Genomic DNA, 27,718 nt, shown 5'->3' on the forward strand with positions numbered 1-27,718 from the left:
TAGCCCGTTATACCACGCGTATTCGTGGGTTAATTTAGAGTGGCACCAAGACTGATACAATAGAAAAACGTCTCTGTTAGTACTGAAAATTACGTACACTCTGCCTTTAAGGGATATGACATTTTGTTACGGACACGGATGTACTGCAATAGATCGAAAATCTAACAGTAACGTGACTGGTATAACCGTAGATAAGAGAAGGGATGATAAGAGGTGGAAGGGCTCTGGGAAAAGGCTTTGCAGAGCCAAAAATGTTGTACTAGCGATGACGACAGGACCACAAAAAATAGGGGTAATGACAGGGCCGCAGACGGAATGGGAGGAGATGGGAGTGAAGAGGTTGAAGTTGAAGCGGAGGAGATGTAATGTTGGCGGTAAGAGGTGAGGGGACGAAAGTCGGGTGGAGGTGGAAGGGAGGGGACATGTTTATGAGTGTAGGGGTGGGGAGAAGAGGGAAGGGGAGGGAAGGGAATGGGTGGCAAACAGAGAAGAGGGGAAGGAGGGGATCTGGTCAGGGTTCTTCTCGAGAGAAAAAAGTTATACTAGAGATGACTACAAAACAAATTGTGGATAATTATAGCATTATTATAAATACCTCCCTACAGTATCAAATGCACTCTTCTTTGATGCCTCATTATGTGTTTTATCCCTCGAACCCTTTCTAGTCAGGTTAGTTTTGTCATGGCTGGCTCGCTCAAGGACCTCAATAACTTTGAGGGAATGTCGTCTACTCCAGGGCATTGCTTCCACTTAGGGATTTCAGTGCTCTGTGAAATTCTTCTCGCAGTATAACATCTCACATCTGATCACCACCTCAAGTTTTCTTCCCTTATATAAAGCCTCTACATTTCTTCCACTTTTCAACTTTCTCTTTAATTAAATTCTACACATTCACATACATAAAATTGAATTCTGCTGTTGATAATTTATTCAGATTTTTATTTTTCGTCTTGGTTTCCATTCAACTGGTGGCAAAGACTCTAGACTGTGAGGCTTCCTTTAGCTCAATCATTGTTTTCTGTAGTGAGCCTCTTCTTCTGCCAATAAATGTTACTTCATCGACATACCCACTTACCTAGGTTGTCTTTGTATCTATGTAGACAGATATTTTGAGTTTCCAAATAGTTGTTTCCACATTCAGGCTGTAGAGCGTTGTAGAAATTGTGTCCCCTAATCAGACTCCGTTACCGATGCTAAACTAAGAACTTAGTGCATCGTGGTCAGCGACTCTCCATATTCTGTATGTTGTTTAGTAGCTGAATGTAAACAGAAACTTGTGGCAACACTTGGACATTCTTTGCCACGTGAGTTTAGCGCGATCGTATCGCTGACGTATTAGAGTATAGTCTTTGCCGAGGTTGGCATAGTGACTTAGAGTTGTTTATGTTTATCGTTGTGTTTTCGAGTGTGAGAGTAATAAAAATTATTCTGAACAACTACGTATTATTCTATAGTTCGGGCATACTAGAAAGTCGCCACAAACTAAACCTTATAATGAAATTCCTTAGCTTACTCACTTACGGGAAACCTTCAGTTCAATTCGAAAAGAAAATATTAAATCTCGTATATGAAGAGATTCCCTATCCTTTCTGACATTTATGTTCTAACATTTATTTATCATTTGTTAGTTTCTATCTATCTTTTTTTTTAATTTGACGCAATTTCGTGATTTTCATAGCTAAGAACATATCCACTGCTACCGTGCTTTTCGAGCAACATCTCTTTAGTTCTGAATATTTTGTTGCCACTATAAACGCATTTAATTTATTAGGAATACGTTATGTATTCTGTGTATATAAAGACAATATAGGCTTTAATTTTTTGCTTTTTAAAAATGATTTCGTCACACACTAAATTTATATATTTCAGTTTTGAATTTTCTTCTTTAACAATGTTAGATAAAAATTCTAAATATTTTCTTTTTTCAATAGAAGATTCACCTCAGGCACAGGGAATCTACAGACAATAGGCAACAGTAAAGACATACACGTACTTCACACGTTATCTTTGACAATTACGTTTATTTTGCTAAAATGTTTTGTAACTGCGCAGTGTATTGTCTCTGCAGAGCGCTTAGCGTCATGTTCCATAAAAATGTGCTTTTTGTTCATTATTTGATGAATTGCTTCGTGAAATTGTGAAATTCAAGTTCATAGGCTATCCATATCGACATACGCCAACCACGGTAAGTGCAGGTCGTCCATTTGTATATCTCATGTATTTACCAGTAACAGAACAGTTTTTTTTAGCATTTTGATACGGAAAACGAAACCATCTACCTTGGTCAGAGCATTAGAGAGAATACCGTATTCATGTCATCTATTCTACTATCTCACAATGAATACTACTCATGCGAAACGGGTAACAAAAACGAGTAAGAGTTACTTTGAAACGTGAGGCATATGTTATATTACTAGTGCCATACATCTTCTAGCCAGATAGGGCTCTTCTTAGACTATAGATTAGTCACCACAATTGAGTAGGAGATCTTTTGACTTACGGGAAGCATCACTTTATCTTGAAGTACCTAATGAAAGTAATTATTCTGTTTGGTTCACAATGCATAGCTCGATGCAGACAATCAAAGAGCTCTGTCTCAATGTAATTGCTCTCTTAACCATAATTGTCTACGGTAAAATCACATCCGGTAATTTCCAAGAATGATTGCCTATCGAAACCGGGGGGTGCAAACGATACATATCGATCGTGCAATTGTAAATCGGTCATGCGACTCTGGTGGCGAACGTTATGAGTATGTTTACCGTGGTCATTGCTGCAATGACTGCTTCTTTTCTAATGTTGTTCCTATAAATGTTGTCTTCTCACGTAATAAGCTGCATATAGAGGCACAGAAATATGTGTATTTAAATACCATGTACAATTTTACTGCTGTTTCTGCTCATATAATAACTTAGTTTGTAAACGAAGATTTAAGATACAACTATTATTGTATAATGAGATTATTTTGTGAAAAATAAATAATAGCACATTGTGGTTGCAACACCATCTCAATCACTTTTCGGAAAAAAATTATGTTAGAATTACTTGTCACACGTTTTGTAGTAGTCTAGATGTGAAATAAGAAGATCTTAGACATGGCACTTCTTTACTGTCTCTAGTGCAGTGGTTCCCAACCTTGGCGTGGTTATCATCCTCTGAGGACTAAAATGTAATTTTTTGTATGAGTAAAAACAAAAGAGTTCAACTGTATTTCGACCACGAACTTCCATGTACCTATTTTATTTGTCTGACAAACCCTGTTTTCAGGGCTATATTTTATATGATTAATGTAACTATGCAGATGTTTGCCTAAACGATAAGGACATATCACTTCATGTTGTTATAATACTGCCGTCTTCTGAAGAAGATAGATTTATATCTATTGAAACCTAGGTAAAGATTACTTTATCGTTTGCAACTGGTCGGCTGCTCTTAGTCTGATTTACGTGGAACCGTTGCTGTAGCGCAGCTATGTTTAAAGTACTTCCTCATTAGTTATGTGATCTACCCATCTAATCTTCAGCATTCTTCTGTAGCACCACATTTCGAAAGCTTCTATTCTGTTCTTGTCCAAACTATTTATCGTCCATGTTTCACTTCCATACATGGCTACACTCCATACAAATACTTTCAGAAATGATTTCCTGACACTTAAATCTATACTTGACGCTAACAAATTTCTCTTCTTCAGAAACGCTTTCCTTGCCATTGCCAGTCTACATTTCATATCCTCTCTACTTCTACCATCATCAGTTATTTTGCTCCCCAAATAGCAAAACTCCTTTACTACTTTAAGTGTCTCATTTCCTAATCTAATTCCCTCAGCATCACCCGACTTAATTCGACTACATTCCATTATCCTCGTTTTGCTTTTGTTGATGTTCATCTTATATCCTCCTTTCAAAACGCTATCCATTCCGTTCAACTGCTCTTCCAAGTCCTTTGCTGTCTCTGACAGAATTACAATGTCATCAGCGAACCTCAAAGTTTTTATTTCTTCTCCATGGATTTTAATACCTACTCCGAATTTTTCTTTTGTTTCCTTTACTGCTTGCTCAATATACAGATTGAACAACATCGGGGAGAGGCTACAACCCTGTCTTACTCCCTTCCCAACCACTGCTTCCCTTTCATGTCCCTCGACTCTTATAACTGCCATCTGGTTTCTGCACAAATTGTAAATAGCCTTTCGCTCCCTGTATTTTACCCCTGCCACCTTCAGAATTTGAAACAGTATATTCCAGTCAACATTGTCAAAAGCTTTCTCTAAGTCTACAAATGCTAGAAACGTAGGTTTGCCTTTCCTTAATCTTTCTTGTAAGATAAGTCGTAAGGTCAGTATTGCCTCACATGTTCCAGTATTTCTACGGAATCCAAACTGATCTTCCCCGAGGTCGGCTTCTACTAGTTTTTTCATTCGTCTGTAAAGAAATACCTACTGCGAATATTTTATGGCTACTACATTGTTGTAGGGCTTAAACTGCATTGTTGTTATTATTATGGTTATCATTATTGGCAATCGTCAGACAGAAAGCATTGCTAGCCTGAAGTTTTCCAATTTCTGTCAGTTCAGAAGTAAGAAGTCCAGTAATCATGTGAATAATGAACTATAAGTATGGTGCACACTTCTGAACTTATCAATATTGGATGGGACTCAGGATGTGGGTGAAAGAAGTTGTGTGAACAAGTGTGAACCATCAACGTGGATAGTTGTCTTTCGTTTCTGACAAGCTCTTGTAGGTAGCAATAGCGATTCACTGAGAAATGCATCATCATGCTGTTAGTAGTACCGGTTGTCTCATTGACTCATTATTTCGTGGTTCAATAAAACACCTACCAACACTAAGTATCATTTATCAAAGAGTTTTCAAATTGCCATTATAAAATTTATTTAGACGCTAATGTTGATGATGGTAGGGGGAGTGGGGGAGGTACTAGCTACTGTCTGACTGTGTTCAGAGGTAATGGTCTCAGAGAGCTTAGAAACCACGGCGCTAGTGATTGTAAATACTGACACCTCAACACATTAACTGTACTGCTTCAGGGATGCACAGTGACCGTTAGTGGACGATTTTTGTTTTGTTTGACATTTTAGCCTCAGATCACACAAGCAGGTATCGTCATCATTTTCTTAAGTCATCAGATGATCTTTTGCAAACGAAAGAGAAAGTGTAACGGTAAAATACTTGAAAAGGAAGTTACAAAATACAAACAATTTCTATATACAGCTACACGTGTTTGAGTACAGTTGAAGAGCTTCGAAATTTTACTAAATTAAAAAAGTACCCACATCATATGCTAAATAAAGAAAGCAACTTTTGTGAAAAATTCTTCGTAGGTCTAATTTGTGCCTTCCTGGAGATGTCCATTCCTTTACTTTGTGAGGTATTCTGCTACCTTACATGTGTCTCAAACGGCCATACCACACTAATCTTCCCCTTTTATCCACGATACCTATGTTGATTCTGTTTTCATCATTCGTTAGGTGTTTTCATTCCAATTCCATGTCCATTATTACGGTTTTGTAAACGTTCTCTAACATAGTTTTTCCGTTGCGTGGAGGCTTTCTTTCATTTTCTTTGTCACTGTCCACACTTCTCCACATGTGCAGTCATGTATTTGTAACTTCTGACGTACTGTCATCATAAAAGGTGGGATGTGTTGTTTCACGATTACCTTTGCTTTCCTCAAATTATTCTGCACATTTTGAACTTCGCTACCGGTTAAATGTGTCATCACATTACTCAAATGAAGTTTCATTTTTTATAATTCTCTGCTCGGATTTCAAGCCGCGTCTTTCCGCTGCTATAGCCACATACCGCGTTTTCCAAATTCTTATCTCTGTACGACACTCTTTGTATTACTCCACAATTATTGTAAACAGGTAAGCTGTGTGTTCTTCATGCTGGGATGCAATCACTTGGTCGTCCACGTTATTGCAATCTCTACTTTCGCTGTTATTATTTTTGTTATTATTAGTACATATAACTCATGTACTATGTACATTGCAAAGTCAACTGTAAACGAATCTCTACGAATGGCTGATAGAATGTAAAAGAGGTGCAGACCGTACTCACTATAATAAAAGTAGAACACATTTCACGATTAATCTACAACAGTTCCGTACTGTAGACAAGCGAACCGATTTTTTGCTTCGTTTCGTGTTCGTTAATGTGAGTAACCATTAAACTTTGCAACTGTTTTTTTGTTTAGCTTTTTACGCGTTAGCCTTTCTGTGTGTTTATTAATTTTTATAGTCTAAATTTTTTTGTATTATTCTATTATTAATTTTCTACTATTAGTAATTTTATTGTACAAACAGAAGGTTGCTTTGAACACTATAGTGTTTTCTAAGCGTGATGCAAATGCAGGTGGTATGCCTTCGTCTTTCGTCAATTTTGAACTGACTTACGCAGAGAGAGACCTACAGTAGTCTGCAGGCCACAGTGGAACTCGTTTTTTCTTTTTTTTTACACTAACAAACATTGCTAGAGTTAAAAGAAGTGGTAAATGCAGATAAACACTCTAGGACTGACCAGGTATTGAACACAAGACCTTTACATCTGTAGTCTGACATTTACCTTATATCTTTTATTCTCTAGCTGCTGCTTTCCCATATACACTCCTGGAAATTGAAATAAGAACACCGTGAATTCATTGTCCCAGGAAGGGGAAACTTTATTGACACATTCCTGGGGTCAGATACATCACATGATCACACTGACAGAACCACAGGCACATAGACACAGGCAACAGAGCATGCACAATGTCGGCACTAGTACAGTGTATATCCACCTTTCGCAGCAATGCAGGCTGCTATTCTCCCATGGAGACGATCGTAGAGATGCTGGATGTAGTCCTGTGGAACGGCTTGCCATGCCATTTCCACCTGGCGCCTCAGTTGGACCAGCGTTCGTGCTGGATGTGCAGACCGCGTGAGACGACGCTTCATCCAGTCCCAAACATGCTCAATGGGGGACAGATCCGGAGATCTTGCTGGCCAGGGTAGTTGACTTACACCTTCTAGAGCACGTTGGGTGGCACGGGATACATGCGGACGTGCATTGTCCTGTTGGAACAGCAAGTTCCCTTGCCGGTCTAGGAATGGTAGAACGATGGGTTCGATGACGGTTTGGATGTACCGTGCACTATTCAGTGTCCCCTCGACGATCACCAGTGGTGTACGGCAAGTGTAGGAGATCGCTCCCCACACCATGATGCTGGGTGTTGGCCCTGTGTGCCTCGGTCGTATGCAGTCCTGATTGTGGCGCTCACCTGCACGGCGCCAAACACGCATACGACCATCATTGGCACCAAGGCAGAAGCGACTCTCATCGCTGAAGACGACACGTCTCCATTCGTCCCTCCATTCACGCCTGTCGCGACACCACTGGAGGCGGGCTGCACGATGTTGGGGCGTGAGCGGAATACGGCCTAACGGTGTGCGGGACCGTAGCCCAGCTTCATGGAGACGGTTGCGAATGGTCCTCGCCGATACCCCAGGAGCAACAGTGTCCCTAATTTGCTGGGAAGTGGCGGTGCGGTCCCCTACGGCACTGCGTAGGATCCTACGGTCTTGGCGTGCATCCGTGCGTCGCTGCGGTCCGGTCCCAGGTCGACGGGCACGTGCACCTTCCGCCGACCACTGGCGACAACATCGATGTACTGTGGAGACCTCACGCCCCACGTGTTGAGCAATTCGGCGGTACGTCCACCCGGCCTCCCGCATGCCCACTATACGCCCTCGCTCAAAGTCCGTCAACTGCACATACGGTTCACGTCCATGCTGTCGCGGCATGCTACCAGTGTTAAAGACTGCGATGGAGCTCCGTATGCCACGGCAAACTGGCTGACACTGACGGCGGCGGTGCACAAATGCTGCGCAGCTAGCGCCATTCGACGGCCAGCACCGCAGTTCCTGGTGTGTCCGCTGTGCCGTGCGTGTGATCATTGCTTGTACAGCCCTCTCGCAGTGTCCGGAGCAAGTATGGTGGGTCTGACACACCGGTGTCAATGTGTTCTTTCTTCCATTTCCAGGAGTGTAGTCGTTCTTCTCTCACCAGCTTCGCCTTTGGCAGTGGTTTTTTTCATCTTTTTATGTTTCTATGTTTCTAATTTATCTTCTCTAAAGACCTTTCGTTGTGTGTCTGGAATTGTGGGAGCCATTCACAGCCTTAATGACACCTCGAAGTAAGAATCTGATCTTATATCACCCTTTTATGCTTCGGACCGCATTCAAATGTCGTCGAATGGTTTTGAACGGTCCCTAGTGGTTCCAGCCTGTGCACGAGAGCAAACATTGCGGCGCTATGCACTCCAAATGGTGTGCCATCACGTCCAGTGGGGATGGAGCTGCAATTACTAGAGAAGGGTTGAAACGACAGTTTTTTATAATTTTTATTTTATTTTATTTTTTTACTCTGGGCCCTAGCCATTGATCACACCTCATTAACTAACTCCCGATTCTGAGATTACTACGTGTCATATTTGACTGTGGCTCCCATGACTTACACTTTTCCTATACACAATAGCTTTTTATCTGTATATGGTAAAATAATTTGGGTCATTTTCACTTCATACTTTGTTTCTTGATGATATAGGATACAAACTTGCCTCTTAAGCGTAGGACTGAGTGGTTGTTATTTTCAGGATGTATGGGATTAAAGAAAAAATGTGATTTTTGTTTTTAAACGTTTATTTATACAACTTTTCCTGTACTCAGATATCGATGCAATACTGAGTAACAGATAAGCTATAGTATTTGCGACAATTTATCATACACAACAGTTCGTAGTAAACAAAGCTACAGCACTTTCCTCTGCTTCCACGATGGACTGTTAGTAAAACGTAACAGTGCCACCAATCGCATGTGGAAACACTTGAGAAACTAAAGCTGTCTCATGTAATGACTTGCTTATGAATCCAACTTTAGATCCACGTTCGTTGTACTGTTTATCTAGGTGGGCGTCATGTGCGCAGATCTCGTTAAGGAAATCTGAGAACATAGGAGTAAGGAAGAAATTATCCTAAAGTGTAACGTGTACTGCTTCATTTACGGGAACTGTAAATGTAAATCAGAAAATGGTTGCTTTTTTGTTCGTCGAGAGAAGCTGGGAGTGTAGCAGAGTAGAAGGGGGGAGAGAAGCGAAGAGGAGACGATAGGAGGAAGGGGGAGGGACGAGTGTTGAACGGCGACTCGCGTCCCGGTGGTGTGCGTGTGTGTGTGTCTCGGTGTCCGTAGGCCGGTCCTCGAGCGGGCGAGGGTTTGCGGGGCCGCGGCGGGGCCCCTAGGAACGCGTGGGCGGCGCCGCCCCTGCTCAGCCGTAGTACTGCTGCTGGCCGGTGGCGCTCGCCTGCTGGTGGGCGGCGGCGGCGGCGGCCTTGGCGGCGGCCACCTCGGGGGTGTCGAGCGGAACCCCGCCGGGTCCCAGCACGATGTTGGCCGGCGCGTTGGGGGCGTAGTTGCCGCCCGAGTACTGCTGCGGGCCGCCGCCGTACGACGGCGCGGGGTTGTAGGCGCCCGTGTTGTACGCGCCCGGGTTGTAGGCCCCCGTGTTGTACGCACCGGGGTTGTAGCCGCCCTGGCCGGGGGCGACGGGGGCGGCGTTGCGCGAGTACGCCTCGAAGTGGGCGGCCTTAGCGGCAGCCACCTGCAAACGTTGCGTCACTTGTTAGGAGGCTGGCGAAGCTGGTCCGAACGGGGCGGCGCAGGCTGTAGTGTTCAAGAGTCTAGACGACAACTTAGGGTCTCTTTAACGGAAAATTATACTAGGAAGAAGGGGAAAGGTATTATGAAAGAGCTGCACAAGTGAAAGGAACTAGAAGGGAATATTATAGAGGACGATTCAGGGATGCAATTACAAACTTTCACTAGTGTGGTAGCTGTATCAGTTCGAAGTACAGCGACCCTGGTCTGGAAAAGACCAGCCGGCCGGGGTGGCCGAACGGATCTAGGCGCTTCAGTCCGGAGCCGCGCGATCGCGACGGTCGCAGGTTCGAATCCTGCCTCGGGCATGGATGCGTGTGATGTCTCAGGTTTAAGTAGTTCTACGTTCTAGGGGACTGATGATCTCAGATGTTAGGTCCCATAGTGCTCAGAACCATTTGAACCATTTTTTGGAAATGACCGAGTCGAAAGCTATAAGTGAAAATCGTTCCGACGCCTCTGACAGTGGAATACACGTACCAGTATTATTGTTGCTAAGACTGTTGGGTATTCAGTCCCGTCGAGCACTTGTCATTCGTCATCGCTCGTAAATGAAATGATCGTATGGCACTGATGGCTGGGAGACCCCACCAAGGGAGGTTCGGCCACCGAGTGACCAGTCTTTTCAGTTGATGCCCCAATGCGCAACTTGCGTGTCAGTCATGATATGATAACGAGGATAACACAACACGAAGTCCCCGGGAGGGGAAGATCTCCTACCATGCCGAGAATCGAACCCTTGTAAATGTAGCAGATTGTCAAACTTGCGCACGTAAACGGAATTCATTGTTACTGTACCGTCGACTTTGGATTTTCCGTCTCTCTGACATCATGTTACGTGGACCGTTATAAGTACAAGAGGGGAAATTATCTAAGGGTATTGAGGAGTATTCAGTGGGGATAATGACCAGGGTTTAGAAGATGGAGGTTCTTAGTCTGAGCAATGTGCAAGGCTAAGGCGGAACTTGAACAGATTTTCACTTATACCCTTAGACTCAGTTGTTTCCCGACTAGGGTCCCTTACCTCAAATTGATTCATTTACCTCTCTCCATTTTTTCCTGAAACTTTGTACCATCGTCACGGAATCACCCTGCAGAAAGGGAAGAGTAAGTAGATGAAGGTAAGATGGTAAATACAATACTGCAAGATGAATCAGAAGTTATCTACAACTTGTGCGGAATCCACACTTCAGTTCTAAGAGTTGGTGGACATCAAATGCAGGCAATAGTAAAGAAGTGAGTGAGGCAGAATTGTACCGTACCATTAGTGTTCCTCAATCGCACGTTGAACAAGCTACGAAGCCAAACAAGGAGAAATTTGGAAATGGATTTGATGTTCACGGAGAAGAAATGAAACTTTGAGGTTTGTTAATGATATTGTATATCTGTCAAAGACGGTAAAGAACTCGGAAAGTTAGCCTGAACGCATTGGTTAGTGTCTTGAAAAGAGATTATGAACATCAAAAAAACTATAACAAAGGTAATCGAATGAAGTCGAATTAAATTAGGCGATTCTGAAGAAGGAAATGAGATACTGAAAGTAGTGTTTGGGCGGTAAAATGAGTGACCCTGGCCTAAGTATAGAGGATATAAAATGCAAACTGGCAACAGGAAGCAACGTATTACTCAAAGACAGTATATGTTAAAGTATAATACAAATTGAAATGTAGGAACTCTTTTCTGGAGGTATTTATCTGGTATGTATCTTTGTAATGAAGTGAAACGTAGAAGGTAAATAGTTCAAAGAAGAAAAGAATGCAGCGTTTTGAATTTTGGTGTTACAAGTGAAACTCAAAGACTAAAGGCTACGTCTCACAGCTAATGAAGAGGTACTGTAACGAATGAGGGTAGGAAAGAAATCTATGATACAACATGACTAAAAAAAGGCATTGGTTGACAGGGCACGTCCTGAGGCATCTATGTGGGTGAGGGTGGCCGGGGGGGGGGGGGGGGGGGCTTGCAGAAGAGGAAAAGTTTTACTACGTAAACAGGTTCAAACAGATGTAGGTTGCAGCAGTGATGCAGAAATGAAGGGGCTTGCACAGGACTCACTAGCACACTAGCATAGAGAGTTGCATCAAGTCAGTCTTCGGTCTGAAGATCACAATGGCACAGCGTACACTAGAAAGCACTGAAACTGTCAGCTGGGGAGGCGGCAAGCTCCTCCAATGTTGTATCCCAATCCACTCCTTAGTGGTCAGAAAGACGAAGTATTTGGACAAAAAATGAGTTTGCTATCATTTGTGATCCGGGAAAACTTTGCCAAGGCACTATTCATAACTACATTATCGAACATCAGCTAACAATGCTACGTAGTTAGAAAACAGTTCGTAAGGAAGGGATAACGGTTTAGTATGGAGGAATATTTACACACAAAGGATAAAAATCTTTTTATTGAGCTTCCTAAGGCGTCAATACCATCCTCAAGAGGAATATAAGTGGGACGTTCTGAGTAATTACGTCAACTAAGTGTCTCAAGAGGTCGAACTATGAATGATAAACTACGAGAGGTAGGATATCGAGTCCCGAACGTCAACACCTACCAAAAAAGTTCAGGTCCACATTTCCGGCCTACCATTCACATTTTTCTCCATGGATTTCCTGAAAACGTTCAGCAGCATGACGAAATGGTGTCTTCAACAAGGAGACATATACTGCCCTCTTCAAGTGGACCTTTGCTCCGTCTTAAATGACGATGATAACGAGATTTTAATCCTGTTACGTTCACTGTTTGAAAAAAAAAATCACCGTTCCAGCTAAATAAATACTTTTCTTACTACAACCAGTGTCAAACAGTGGGCCACTCACAATGTTCTGCTATTGCCTCAGACCTTAGGTGTCTTGTTCAGGATGCTTCAGAGTTCTTGAAACAATATGCCTCTCCTCAAGCGTTAGCTTTCAGAACTTGAGACATGTGCTTGATATAAATGAGTTAGAGGCACCAAAAACAAAAAGAATGAGTGAGGGACTATACCGGTGCTATGGGTAAACTGAAAAGCAAGCGAAGATGAAGGAAATTATGTGCCAAGTAACGCACAATTTCTGTAAAATTTAATGATTTCTGAAGAGGTTTAATCTAAGGGTTTTGCCATAAATTGCCTTACTGGAAATTGGTCTGACATGTTGGAATCTAGGTTACATACTAATTGATATGGCATGAATTCCGGTGAAATTTTCCACCTGAATCTGCTTTCTAAGCTGTTTTCAACATTTATTCGAGGAAACACCGAAAGTTTCTGTTTGATTGTACCCAATCTGACACACTCTCTTAGACTTACGACATCTTTAAGTAGTCATTCCTCTGGTGAACTATTAGGAGTTAGCTATAATAGCCAACGCACGACAAGAGATGAAAATTGTCATTTCTAGTTTTTAGTGGTTTCAAACATCAAACAAGTTGACTTAGTATCCACAGAAAAATGTAGGATTAGAAGTAATTGATGATGGCATTGAGACTGACCAGAAGGCTTTTTCGGGAAAGTGACGATATCTGCACGTGATAATCAGTGGGGTTGTAGTCACTCGACTTGTTGTGCAATAGGTTAACATTTATACTGGAAACGGCACATTTTGCTCCCACCATAGCTCTTAAAAATAAGAAAAATATCAATTTAAAAATAAGACAAAAGCCAGTTTTATTGTTTAATACTAGGAATTATAGCTCTCCGCTGCAGTGAAAGATTAATGCGTACTAGCTGGAGTGGAATGTGGAATGACCTATAGATACAAGCGCTAGATTAAACACGGTGCAACAAGGACACATTACAGACTGCCGGTCAGTTGCCCGCCTTCTTACAAGGAGCGATTAATAACGCAGTGGCTGTCCGCAGGTGTCCGTGACCGCCGGAGAATGTGCTAACGAGGCTATGCCCGCTAAATGTCGCTCCAAGTGTCCAGCTTAAGACCGGAGCAGCACGACCACTACGTTACACCTGCTGCACCTCGCACGAAGCGTGGAGCGGAGTCTGTGAAAGCTTGCGACTGCTTCCGCAAGTAAAAGATGCCGATCGGCACTGGGCATCGACCTTGGTTGCACAGGCTGTCGGAGACACTGCAGCCATGGCTGTTAGATTTCGAACGGTCTTCCGAAACTGTATTCCTTCGAGTTAAAGTCGTTCTTCACAGCAAAACAAAGTGCCTTTGATGGGTGTGGAAGGACAACACGCCACAGTCTCTGCGATCTCTCTGATGTGTATTCACATCGAGTAGTACATACCATTTACCCTATGAAGAATGCCCCGTGCGATTAATAAAACAACGTTGCGCCGACGTGGGCAGCCTGCACACACCGGATCCGCACTCTGGAGAACCAGATATCGAATTCCGGTTCAGCCGTACCACTTACGGGCTAGCCAGATCTCCTTATGCAGTCGCGCTCAATGTAATCGTGTGTTAACCGAGGCCATTACCGATTTCTTCTCCGATTTCTTGTTCGATGCGGACAAGCGTTCCACCTGCAACTACGATGCTGTCTACGAGACGGTAAATACCAGCAAATAAGAAATGGCAAACGATGGCTACGAATGAGAAAATACGTTTCCAATTGGTCTCTTCCTGGATATTTTGCGAACGGATGTCCTTTTTTTATTTTTGTTTTCTTTTTGAAATTCGTCTCATCCAATCGAAATCACTACCAACGCGATACGTGTCAGAGATCCCCGTTCCGATTAGTCATCGTACTAAAATCAGTATACAACTCTATTCAAACAATTACCATACGAAGGGCGTATGCTGCCATAACATATTCCTTTACCGGCAAAAAATTATTATCTTATGAGCTATCCATAAGCAGTTTATAGTGAGCAAGGAGAATTTAAGTTACCATATAATGCAGATAAAATACGATAAGATGGAACACGTGAAATCCAGGCTGTGAATGATTTTGAACGTTTCTTTATGGCCCGATGCCAATCCAGCAACTAAACCACCGATCGCTCAGAGTAATAGCTCATTAACGAATCCTTTAACTGCTTAATAAGGCATTGATTTTTTTCTTGCTACTTCCTAAAGTGTGACAGTCTGTATTGGTATCGCAAGTGAAATAGTTTTTATCGTGTTAAATTGGTTTCTTATGCATGCATCATAGGGAGTGTGGCAGCAGTCCTACATTTCATAGACGAAGAGAAACAATTGAATTATGGTTCGCTCGCTCGCTCTAAAACTCTGGCTACATATGCCAGGTGCGGGGGCAGTTTAAGCAGCGGAGCTGCTGTTCCTGCGGTGACCTCTTTGGGGTGCAGTGGGACCTATCGGGTTGAGCTGTCCTCACCGGGCGTCGTCCATTGTGACGCCCTTTGTTTCGACATCGGGCTGGAAGAGATGATTACTCTCGCAGTAGGTCTGGCCAACGAGTCGTTGGCCTGTGGTGGACCTGGCGGCCCACACCACGGATCAGGCGGCTGCCAGACTGTTCTGCATTGCTGTAGAACACTCTGGCGATTTGCCGGAAGCGATCCCGCAGGAAGGGGATGCCAGCTTCCTCATGGAGCAGACTCGTCGGGTAGCGAGGCGGCTTGTGGAGCGCAAGTCGTAGCGCCCTATTTTGCACACGTTGGAGCGTCGCAATGTGCGTCGCTGCCGCGCTACCCCACACCACGGCCGCGTATTCCAGTACCGGTAGGACAAGGGACAGATACATGGTGAGGCCGTGGCGTGGAGGAAGTGTCGATGAAGGGTTGAGCAGTGGGTAAAGCGCACGAAGGCGCCCCACTGCCTGAATTATGGTTAAACAGAACAACGTGTTGATGCATAACATTTTTTCTGATGGAATTAATTAGCGAGGGACTGGTGTACTTGATCTAAGATGTTGACTAACTGTAACAATGTCTTCCTTCCTTCTTGTGGAATTGATATTCAAAGTGACTTTTCAGGCATCTGTTAACTTTTATCTTCAAGTGAAATGATATTTGGTCGCTGGTCAGGTCAATGAACGTATCCTCAAGAAAATAAATGATTTTAGAATGGAATTTTTGGTTCAGAAGAATACTTTCGTTCGAGCCACCAAAACAGGAGTAGTTTAAATTGATCGCAAGCACTTGACACCTTTCCTTCACTAAGAATTACTCTTATTTGTTAAGCACATCTGGTCAGAATGCATGGTTAGTGAGTGCAGGTGTAGCACAGTGCCTTATTTGTAAAGTGGAGTTGATGGTACTAGATGCCAGAAAATAGAGTATTTTCGTCCCACACCATCAATGGGGTGCCACCGAGTCTGATGTCCCCCTTCGATGGATAGACTTCATTCAGCAGTGCTACGTGCCTCTATGAAACAATCTTCAGAAGTTTTGCGATATAATCCAGGAAGTTGGCGGATAAAATCAAGACCTGCACGAGCACGGTTTGTTTTTAACGTCTCGCTGACAATGAAGACAGAGCAAACAGAAAGCACAAGCCCGATTTAGGCTTCGTTGGGGAAGGAAATCGTCTGTTGCCTTGTTTAAGAATCTACCGTGGCATTCGCCAAAAGTTATTAAGAGAGATCGTAGGAAATGTAAATAGCGCGTTAGGCGTGGAACTGAAATCCATTTATGTCGATAAAGAGTCCACGGTGCTACCTCAGGCAGTGGTGATCTTACCGAATACCAGTGACAAGTTCAAACTCAAAAACTCGGACCACAAGACTGCCTCAAGTCCGCACGGAGAGGACGCTCGGTTTGAGGCACCATATCACGGATTGGGCGGTCCTCCCGCCGGAGGTTCGAGTCCAGCCTCGGGCATGGGTGTGTGTGTTGTTTGTAGCATAAGTTAGCTTAAGTAGAGTGTAAGTCTAGGGACCGATAACCTCCGCAGTTTCTTGCCTTAGGAATTCACACACACTGCCTCAAGTAAGCTGACAACGCGCGAATCACAAACAAAACCCACACGATAATCTTCAATAGGTGGTAGTTTTTACAACCAAATCAACCTCTACATTTACAACTTTGACAAGTTACGGGACCGAGACCGTTGGGTGGGACCAAGAGATATCGTCGGTGCCCACCATGAACGGAAACTTCCCCACTGCTAACAATTCCTTGCACCCTTGCATGAACTGCCGCCGTTGGCAGCGCAATCCACTGGTAACCTTAGACTGTCCCAGGGGTTCTTTCTCTCACGGCTTGCCTTAGTACTTCTTCCATTTCCTGCACACCACTATCAAGTTTAAATGCTTCTGTCTACTATCTCCCAGGTACCAGGTGTTCACACCCACACCTGTGGACAATGTCACCGAATGCATCCTTTGAATTCTAGCTAAGAATGTGTTCCTTTCGTGGAGGTGACTGTTAAACGCTTTATGATGGTCGCTATTCAGGTGCGAAATTGGAGGGACTCTACTTCTTCTTAAAAAGAAGAAAGGGTGTTCAAAAACCGTACACTAACATCTCTGTTCCACCACCCCCTTGTCAGTTAAACTTTGGCGATGGAAATCTCTTTCACTGCCGGGAGGCGAAATGACTGTTTCCTCGTCGAGCAGCAGTCTTCAGGTTTGCTTGTGTGGTCTCAGTTGATGATATGGTTATCTGATGGCAATATCAAAATCTCACTTTGCTGAGAACGTAAGCTATGATCGATCACTGAAGTGGCTGCCAATGCAAAAAATCTGGATAAGTAGATAAAAGGGATGATATCATTTGTGTGAAGTGCGTTGGGTGAGGCAGTCTCATGTTAGGCGGTAAGGTATAATCGCCTACGTCATGTCGTCCCAGTTTTTGAGTTGGAACTTGTCACTGGTGTTCGGTAGGATCACCACTGCGTGGATCGATTTCGGTGGACTTCTGCATCTACATGACCTTATAGTATGTGTGTCGGCGGATATTCTGTGGATCATTATTGTCCCCCCCCCCCCCCCCCCCACACACACACACATGCAAACAATTTTTTTTCCTATTCCAATTGAACACAAAATAAGCAGTCTTGCCTATGCGGATGACCTAGTTGTGATGGCAGATTCGATTGAAAGTTTGCAAAGTAATATTTCAGAGCTGGATCAGAAATGTAAGGACTATGGTATGAAGATTAGCATCTCCAAAACGAAAGTAATGTCAGTGGGAAAGAAATATAAACGGTTTGAGTGCCAAATAGGAGGTACAAAGTTAGAACGGTTGGACGGTTTCAAGTACTTAGGATGCATATTGTCACAGGATGGCAACATAGTGAAAGAACTGAAAGCGAGGTGTAGCAAAGCTAGTGCAGTGAGGGCTCAGCTACGATCTACTCTCTTCTGCAAGAAGGAAGACAGTACCAAGACTAAGTTATCTGTACACTGTTCAATCTTTCGACCAACTTTGTTGTATGGGAGCGAAAGCTGGGTGGATTCAGGTTACCTTATCAACAACGTTGAGGTTACAGATATGAAAGTAGCTAGGATGATTGCAGGTACTAGTAGATGGGAACAACGGCAGGAGGGTGTCCACAATGAGGAAATCAAAGAAAAACTCGGAATGAACTCTATAGATGTAGCAGTCAGGGTGAACAGGCTTAGATGGTGGGGTCATGTTACACGCATGGGAGAAGCAAGGTTACCCAAGAGACTCATGGGTTCAGCAGTAGAGGGTAGGAGGAGTCGGGGCAGACCAAGGAGAAGGTACCTGGATTCGGTTGAGAATGATTTTGAAGTAATAGGTTTTACATCAGAAGAGGCACCAATGTTAGCACTGAATAGGGGATCATGGAGGAATTTTATAAGGGGGCTATGCTCCAGACTGAACGCTGAAAGGCATAATCAGTCTTAAATGATGATGATGATGATGATTCCAATTCCGAATAGGAATTCCAATTCCGGTAGGGTGTCACCTATTGCTGACGAGTGCTCCGATGAGATGTCCTTGGAGTAGACACACACACACACACACACACACACACACACACACACACACACACACATCTCCCCGCCAGCTCCAGGGCAGGCAGGCGTGAGTCAGGTGCGACCCGACCCGGCGACCCACTCACCTCGGGCGTGTCTTGTGGGACGCCGTTCACGGGCGGCGGCGCCGGCACGAAAGGCCTGGGCGCGCCCTGGTAGCCCTGCTGCGGGGGCGGCGCCGAGTACTGCTGCGGGGGCGGGTTGTAGGCCCCCTGGTAGCCTCCCTGGTAGCCGCCCTGGTAGCCGTCCTGCTGGGCCGCCAGCGAGTTGGCCTGCGTCAGCGCCTTGAGGTGCGCGGCCTTGGCCGCCGCGACCTCGGGCGTGTCCTGGGGAATGCCGTTCTGCGGCGGAGGCGCGTAGCCGCCGGGCTGTGGCCCGTTGTAGTAGCCGCCGCCTCCGTGGTATTGCGCCGCCACCACGGCCACCAACGCGCTCAACACCACCTGCCGAACAGAGACCAGCGCTCATGTCGTGGTACCGCGCAGCCACGGCTGGCGCCAACGCGCTCAACACCAACTGCGGGGGAGTCCAATCTGTGCGTCCACAGTCCTGGAACCAGCCCCACATTGTTCCATGCTTCACATTAGATGTAGCGCGGATTCTTGCCGAGGCTCGGTTTAAATGGCAAACGACCGCGGTACGAACATATTATCCCGCTGCAGTTCAGTCAACGACACTAACAGTGGATCGTGTTCTGTGGACTTCTCCATCTACATCACCTTATAGTGTGTCGGAGGATAATCTGTGGATCATTATTGATCCCCCTCCCCCCTCCCCCCTACACACACATACACCAAATTTTTTTCCTATTCCAATCCCGAAAAGTCTTCAAGAAGAAAGAATGCTGGTAATCCTCCGAATGAGCTTGATTTATCTGCCTTCATGGTCTTCCCGCGACATTTATGTTGAGGCCAATTGACTCTTCAAGGAAAGTACGTTCTCGAAATTCTGCTAATAAAATCTCTTCTAACTTCTGCCACTGGAGTTGGGTGAGGATCTTCGTGACGCTTTTGGGTACACTAATGGAACCAAAGCCGAATTGTAGCTGTTTTTTGGCTTTTGTATGTTACCTTATCTATTCTATGTGGTACGGAGCCCATATTAACGAACAGTATTCAAACTACGGGCCGAAAATGGTCTTCCAACCTGCCTCCTTCGTAGATGGGATACATTTCTTGTGGATTCGCCCCAAGAGTGAAATGAAATGTCGTGTGGCTAGGACGAATCGTCGGGTAGACCGGTCCCCTGCTGCAAGTCTTTTGAGTTGACGCCACTTCGGTGACTTGCACGACTATGCGGATGACAACACAACACCCAGTCCCTCAGCGGAGAAAATCTCTGACCCAGCCGAGAATCGAACCTGACCCCGTAGCATGGCATTCCATTGCGCTGAGCGCTCTGCTATCGAGTCTGGCACCTGCCTTATCTTCCCATTAGTGCTATGACATCGTTCCTCCTGAAATCGCTCCCTGCGCTTACTCCCAGATATTTAATGGAAGTGACAGCTTCCAGTGATTGTTATGCAATCGTGTAATCATACTTTACTGGCTCTTCATTTACCCAAAATGCGCCACATTTTTTATGGTGAGGCTCAACAACTAATCCCTGCAACAGCCGTCGATCCCCTGCAGTCCTTTCTGAATTTCGCTTCAGCTTTCTTAGCGTTGGGATACCTCCTTTATCCACTGGATCATTGATAGATGTTGTGAAAAATAATGACCCTACAATGCTCCCTTGGGCTTAGGAAGCGTTTCGTCAACAGGTTGTTCCATCATAATTAGTGGACAATGTATTGCTTTGGCAGAGGCGTTACCACCCTGAAACCGTTGTACGACCTGTTCTTGGATACTTCTAGAGTACTTAGGATCCCGATCACGTCGACATGAAGTAACAGGTTAAAAAATGCAGAGGCGCGCTCCCAGGGTTGTAACTGGACGACTGGACACTGTAGTCAGACCGAATGGGTGGAACGGGAAATCGCCCATGGAGTTTTCAATGGTATCATCGCAGATACTATTTCTCAGTGTTTTTCGTCAAGTGACCCTTAACAGATCGTGGGAAAGCTGCCATTTCTTCACAGGAGAGCGCTCACAAGGTACTGTAATTCCACTGTTTAAGAACTTCATCAGGTCTACCTGGCAAAAAGAATCGTAGAAATTGAGTGCTGTTCTGACTGTCATAACAATTAATTATACATAAAGGGACGAGAACTTTTTTGTTAAAATTTTCATGGAAGTTTTCGACACCGTACAATCATCCTTCTGTACCCAGTAACGTAAGCTTTTTTGACGAAGGGCGTTCAATTTACTCATCGTCTAAATGCTCAGAGTACGGGAAGGTCAACAGCCTGATTTTTTTCACTCCGAATACGGGAATGAACTACGTTCTATGACAGATTTTCCCAGCGATTTACAAAACTAGCTGTTCAGTGTTTCATTTTATAGGTTCACGTGTATGTTACATATATGTTGAAACATGCACAGCCGGCCGCGGTGGTCTAGCGGTTCTAGGGGCGCAGTCCGGAACCGCGCGACTGCTACGGTCGCAGGTTCGAATCCTGCCTCGGGCATGGATGTGTGTGATGTCCTTAGGTTAGTTAGGTTTAAGTAGTTCTAAGTTCTAGGGGACTGATGACCACAGTAGTTAAGTCCCATAGTGCTCAGAGCCATTTGAACCATTTGAAACATCCACAGAAGCTTTCACTCATAGTTTACCCTGCTTGAAGTGCCTGATATTGTGAGTCCCCCCCTGAACTGTCTAACGATGAGAATGTCGGTAACGATCTGATATGATGTTTACAATGGTCAACCACTGTTCACTAGTTTCTTTTTTAATTTCAAATACAACGAAATAATTTATTGGGCAAAGGTAACAGCATGTAGTGTTTCACGTTCATCATTCAGGCTCATTGACTAAATGCGTTCTTCAAGGATTTAAACTGAAGTTTGCTTTGTGAAGTAGTTGTTTGAGGTTTAACCTCCTTGTAGCCTTGTATTTGACAACACAGATTTCTTTTTCACAGATCTCGTTGTTTCGTTGCCTTCTGCATCCGAAAACATTTGAGACGAGTAGGGATAGTTGTTAAAGAGTAACAACAAAAATTCGTATGAGCTGAGTTCTGCAGCAAGACGTTCTAAATTCTCCGTTTGCAAGCTATCAATTTTGTTTGAGTAGTTCAGATTTTAGTTCATTATTAGACTGCCGTTGCTGGTCCGGCCTTCGATAAGTATATTTATTTTCAGTTTTTTAGGGGTTTTCATAGTTTTGGTATTTTGCAGTCCACAGTTTTTTCGACATTTCACAGTGCCTTCCATTTTTTTTTTTAGCTTTTCCGGTTTCTCTGTTTCGTTAGATGAGTACAAACTTCATCGACTTAAGTAATCGATGATGGTGACTTCAGTGCTTATCTCAATGTATGAACACCATTGAAGTAAATCTGCTGAAGTTCTTACTAGTCCTTACACAGCATCTCACTTTGGGTTCCTCGTATAGCGTTGGTTAACAGTCTACTCGTATTTTTTTACTTCTTCTCTGTGATCTTACAGTTCTGGAATAATCATTTTTTGAATCTGATGAGAGCTAATATGTAAGTGCACGTAAGAGTTGTTGGAAGCGAGACTTCACCATGTAGAATGATTTTTTCTTTCCTTCTCAGGAGCTGATTAACAATTATAATATGATTATTCAGCCCATATTAACATCCAGAGAGTACCTCCAATTCTTCTCTGAGTGTATTGACGTTGACAAATGACAACTATCACGATGTTTCGTATGAAGTTAAAATAATCGAAGTGTGTTCCATATAAATTCTAGTATCTTCGCACAGTATATACCAATCGTTCTTTGGTATTAATGGAAAGTATTACAAATGATTACAATATTTCGATGTTCCCATACTCAGTAAGAGTGTATAGTGGCGCAATATAGCTCTTTTCCACTTTATTCTCTGGAAAATTGGTCCTTTAAATTAAATACTTTGCCTGTTGTTTGTGTTGTAACGTGTTGAACCCGGTTTCTGCGAAACGTTGAATAATAACGGAAGTAATACTACACGAACTTGAAAATTAACGACTGAGAGATTGGAATTCTACGTAAACATTAAACTGAATTCTGTATCTCACGCTGAACAGTAATTTGGTCGTCTGTTGTGAAATTCCTGTCTTTTTCCAAGTATTCATAGCGATAAGGAATTCTCAAAATACTAATACGCCAAAAACGTTAATGATATCAGAATTACGACACTGGCGTTTCGTTGTCTTTATGTAATCATATCGTTAATCTACATCTATATCTACATAGATATTCCGAAATCCAACGCACGGTGTGTGGCGGAGGGTACCCTGTGTCACTAGTAGTCATTTTCTTGCCTGTTCCACCCACAAATACAGCGAGGGAAAAACGACTATCTATATGACTCCATAGGAACCCTAATTTCTCTTATCTTCGTGGTTGTTGCGTGCTGTGTATGTTGGCGGCTGTAGAATCATTCGACAGTCAGTTTCAAATGTCGGTTCTCTAAACTTTCTCAGTAATGTCACAGCGGAATCGGGTGGCCGGAAAAAGCAACCAATAATTAATTTTGTTTCACCTACACCTGTTGCACGCGACTAGATAACTTCCTTATTGCACTCCAGTTCGACATCAATAGAGACAATATTTTTGGCAACTGCAATGAACACTCCCCTTCCTACGTCCTCTAATCCGTCTTTCCGATATACGTTCCACGGCTCGCTAGCTATATCAGAGCTCTTCGGGCTTCAGTAGCTCTCGGTCCCAAGAATGGTTTGGGCACGAGAGCTGTCCTCTTTGTTACAAATACTTCGACAGCTTACTGATAAAATTTTGACAGTCGAAGTGTCTTTACTCTGAACGCGGTCTGACTTCCCTTTCTGCGTATCGACTGGCGAGTTTTCATCAGAGTACCTCAAACTACCGTCTATACGTCAGTGTATGGAGATTCGAAATTTGAACGAAGAAAGAGATAGTATTTAATATTTTCAGGCCAGTAATCTTAATAAGTCATCTTCAAATGACATCGAGTGAGTTCTGCAACTAAAAGAAAAAAAGGTGTTTAGTGCAAAAAGTACTAAAATTAAAACGAGGTTTCAGTTCTGTCATGCTTTGTGTGTGGCCTCTATTAAATCTCAGCATTAATTAACAAGAAAGGGGCAACAGCTTTCTGCTTAATGCAACAGCTAATAGACCGTAAACTGCTGTGAGCGATCTCGGAAACTGATAACCATGCAAATACAGTAGCAGCGTGTGTCGGAAACCGTGGCGCTGCCAGCGAGCGGCTACGTCGGCCACGCCCCCGCCAACGGAAAGGGGCGTGTCCCTGCCTGCGTCCCTGAAACTACTGCTGTTAGTCTATTTAATCCAGTTTCTAGTCTGTAAATAACACTTTCGCCTTCCACTCCATCTCTACTGCAGTTTCAGAGAACTGCAGGTAGCCGGTCCCGTGAGTCTTCGTTCGACCCTCCGTAAATGCCCTACAGTCAGTGTAGGGTTATTAAGGGCTGCAGTTCACGCGACAGGGGCGGCACCAAGAAGGCGGAGTCGTATTAGTTCTAGTGATCAAACACGTTAGTCCCATCAAGAAACTGTGCAGAATAATCACAGACGTATTTGTTAGAACTAATGCAGCTGTTGCTGTTTCAAGTGTCGTTCAGTGAAGCATAATCACAGTTTTCATTTAAGGTAATTCAAACTGTACTGCCGTGTCATGGTGTGAAATAGTTAAAACATTAAAACAAACAACGTTTCGGCTGTAATGGAGGTTCTCCTTCAGCGTAGAGTCGCTGCAGTACGTTGCCAAATTGGCTAGTTTAGCGTTAAATACGATATAATTGTCGAGGCCACTACTGAAAAATAATTGTCTTTTATTTTCTTACAATACCCGATACCGTTCAGTCGTTTCATTTTGAGAACGATCTGTTTCAGATATTATCAATAATACTTTTCAGATTACTAGGCCTACAAATATGACAACGCTTGTACCTGTATTAATAATATTGCAACACTGATCTGAAAATGGGTTTAGACAGCACCTAAAATTAGTTATTGCAAAATAACAACAATGATTGATATGATATGTATCATCAGTCAGCCGACTACAGCACGATTTTACTTCAACCTGGTTTGACACCCACCATGGGTGTCTTTACCAAAAAATGTAGTAAAAGATCAACAGATTTAAGAGCAAAATGCCGTCGTAACTTGAAATACTTCAGAGGAAGATAATACTTTAAGCATATAAAATTAGATAGTGAAACTGACATAAACTTGCTAATCATCAGTAAAATTATAACGACACAATGTATCTGCTCAAGAAAGGCACGTGGCTTGAATTTTACTGACATTTGCAACTTTAGGGCAGTTTAAATGTCTAATTTTATATGGTTTAAATACTATCTTCCTATGAAGTATTTTATATGCCGAGAGAATTTTGTTGTTAAATCTGTGCGTCTGTTCCTAACTGTAATTGTTTCTGATGAAGACGTCCATAGTAGGTGTCGAGACCAGAGTAAACTAAACTCTTATTGCAACTGACTGGCTGTATTATACGTATCATATTCTTGTATGGTTGCTGTTTCAAATCCATGTTTAACATTGCCAGTGATTGATTCCAATAAGAAGCGAAGGAACCTGGAAATTAAGAAGAAATTGTATCAAAACATAGAGAAAACAATAGAAACAATAACGAGAAGAGGACTCGCTTTTTTTGGCATTTATTCAGGATGAATGGCAACGTGCTGAGGAAAGAAATCTCAAGTGTATCTGGGAAGAAACTCTCAACAAGGTGGATCCGAGAAGTTAAAAAAAAAAAGGTTTAGGAATGAACAACATGAAAGCAGAAGAATCAGAGATATTTTCTGAAAGAAAGTGTTAAATATAGGAGGATTCCAAGAAAGAAAAAGTAAGAGGCGTGAAGTGGTGTGAAGACAGTAAAAACGAAACGAGATGAGGACAAGAAAAGAGAAAATGAGAAAGAATTGAAAGTGTCACGGGGCCCTAAAGGGGCCAACGCGAGTTGAAAAGGAAAACAGCAGAAAATGCCATCAGTTGCAATAAAAGAAAAGAAAATGTTAAGTGTGTTATTCTATAACAGGCTAGTACATGTCAAACGATTTTAATGAAAGTGGAGATACAGGTGGGGGGGAAAAAATGTGAAACAACGAGTGAAATGACAATATTATCTGAGCTAGAAACTCGACGATGTGAAGACCAGTGTGGCCTGTAATAAATGGCTGTCTGACGTAGGTATACGGAAAAGTAGAAACGGAGTCGGAAGTGGTCAGTGCAGAGAGAAAGAGAGAGCGTTGTTTACGTGTGGCGGGGCGTCGTGGGCGGCTACTCACCAGGGTCCTCATGCCGATGTTTGGCTGCTCGAGTCGCTGCGCCGTCAACACTTGCCGCAGTCTGCGGCGCGCCTCCTATATATACCTGCCGCCGGCGGCCACTGCCGGCTGCCTCTGACGTCGCGCGCCCGCCGCCCTCCACGCTTCCCCCGGCCGCCCGCGTCCCTATTGTAATCACCTCCTTGACATTTACCCGCACCGTATCGGTCAGGGAGGCGGAGCAGGTCGATCATCGACCTTTGCCACCGGCTGGGCGGCGGCTGCCCGCTCTCGCGCGATCCCGGGACACCCCTGGACCGCGGTGCAGTTCCCGTGGCACCAATCTGGACGGGCCTCGTCCCACGCAGGTCGCACCCGGTGGGGCGGTGCCAGCACCTCGGTGATGCCTTTCCAAGGTCCCCGCGTAGGCTCTGCAGCGTCCCCGGTCGCCCATCCCCTCCGCTCTTCGCTCGTCGTCCACCTGTGCGAGGCCCACTCTTAAAAGTGTAACCCGTTCTGACGGGTCGCGTCTTATTCGTCGTATTTCGCGGAGAGCGCGATTATGCCGGCAATTAGTGTTGATGGACTTTCTGGACGAAATTTAGCGTCGGGGAGGATGACAGACGCCCGGAAACAGCCTGCCAAATACGGCAGCTCGTCAGACTGCTCTATTACCATAGGTCAACCGCTGTGGCCATCATCTCACGAGCCGACGGGTGACATCATGCAGACACGTGTCGGATTGCTCTATATAATGGCTGTTCCTATCGAGCAGTGAGTCTTTTCCATCTCCGTTCATCGTCGAATGTAACGAACGGAACTTTCAGAAAGCCCAAAGTGAAGGACATGAGATATTCATTTCAACCCAACAAACGAAGAGCAGACAACCGCCCATTACTGCACATCACTTAGCGGATCATCACTGGGAAGATTATCCACGGAAGATAATGTTCAGTGAATCACTTACTCTACAAGGTGTACACATACCGATGTGTAAATCGTGTTTCTTCAGTGTCCGTGTCGCAACACACCAGAAAACGGAGTGGTGATACATTACGTTGTGTTTTCGTCTAACATAGTAAGGCACGCACAGATTCTGCTGCGGGATAGTGATCAGTGGAACACATTACTCTGTTATATACTTCGGAAGCTAGGGGTGGAAAGTGCGAGAAAAGGCGCCACATTTCCTATATATGTTATCGATTTATCGAAGTCATTCCGGCCGTCCGCTGTGGGGGAGCGGATCTAGGCGCTTCAGTTTGGAACCGCGCTGCTGCTACGGTCGCAGGTTCGAATCCAGCCTCGCGCATGGATGTGTGTGATGTCATTAGGTCAGCTGGCCGGTCGGGGTGGCCGAGCGGTTCTAGGCGCTACAGTCTGGAACCGCGCGACCGCTGCGGTCGCAGGTTCGAATCCTGCCTCGGGCGTGGATGTGTGTGATGTTAGTTAGGTTTAAGTAGTTCTAAGTTCTAGGGGACTGATGACCTCAGAAGTTAAGTCCCATAGTGCTCAGAGCCATTTGAACCATTTTTGAACCTTAGGTTAGCTAGGTTTAAGTAGTTCTAAGTTTAGGGGACTTATGACCTCAGATATTAAGTCCCATGGTGCTCAGAACCCTTTTGGAGCAGTTTGAAGCATCTGGTGAAACAGCGACGGTGTGGTGTACTTCGAGCCATTTTTTTAAAGTCATTCCGGGTTGAATGTTGCATGGTATTAAACATCTAAGAACCAAACACGCATACAAATGGACCTATCATGTTTCATTGCACCAAGCTATGTGCCGGCATCTATCGTTCGTAACCAATCATTATCAGTCATACAACACAGGCATCA

General features: G+C 44.1%; 1 protein-coding gene across 1 annotated transcript; it reads right to left on the minus strand.

Annotated features, from left to right (window-relative positions):
• Positions 1–8,677: 8,677 nt before the first annotated feature.
• On the minus strand, positions 8,678–26,058 carry LOC124607441 (cuticle protein 5-like). Its single transcript, XM_047139772.1, has 3 exons — positions 25,907–26,058; positions 18,635–18,991; positions 8,678–9,650 (listed from the first exon to the last, which is right to left on the minus strand). Exons 1-3 carry the CDS (start codon positions 25,916–25,918, stop codon positions 9,318–9,320), a joined length of 702 nt encoding a protein of 233 aa, XP_046995728.1. The 5' UTR covers positions 25,919–26,058; the 3' UTR covers positions 8,678–9,317.
• Between the last annotated feature and the right edge of the window lie 1,660 nt (positions 26,059–27,718).

This window comes from Schistocerca americana, chromosome 3, assembly GCF_021461395.2.
Source record: "Schistocerca americana isolate TAMUIC-IGC-003095 chromosome 3, iqSchAmer2.1, whole genome shotgun sequence".
In the NCBI taxonomy this organism is placed as follows: Eukaryota; Metazoa; Arthropoda; class Insecta; order Orthoptera; family Acrididae; genus Schistocerca; species Schistocerca americana.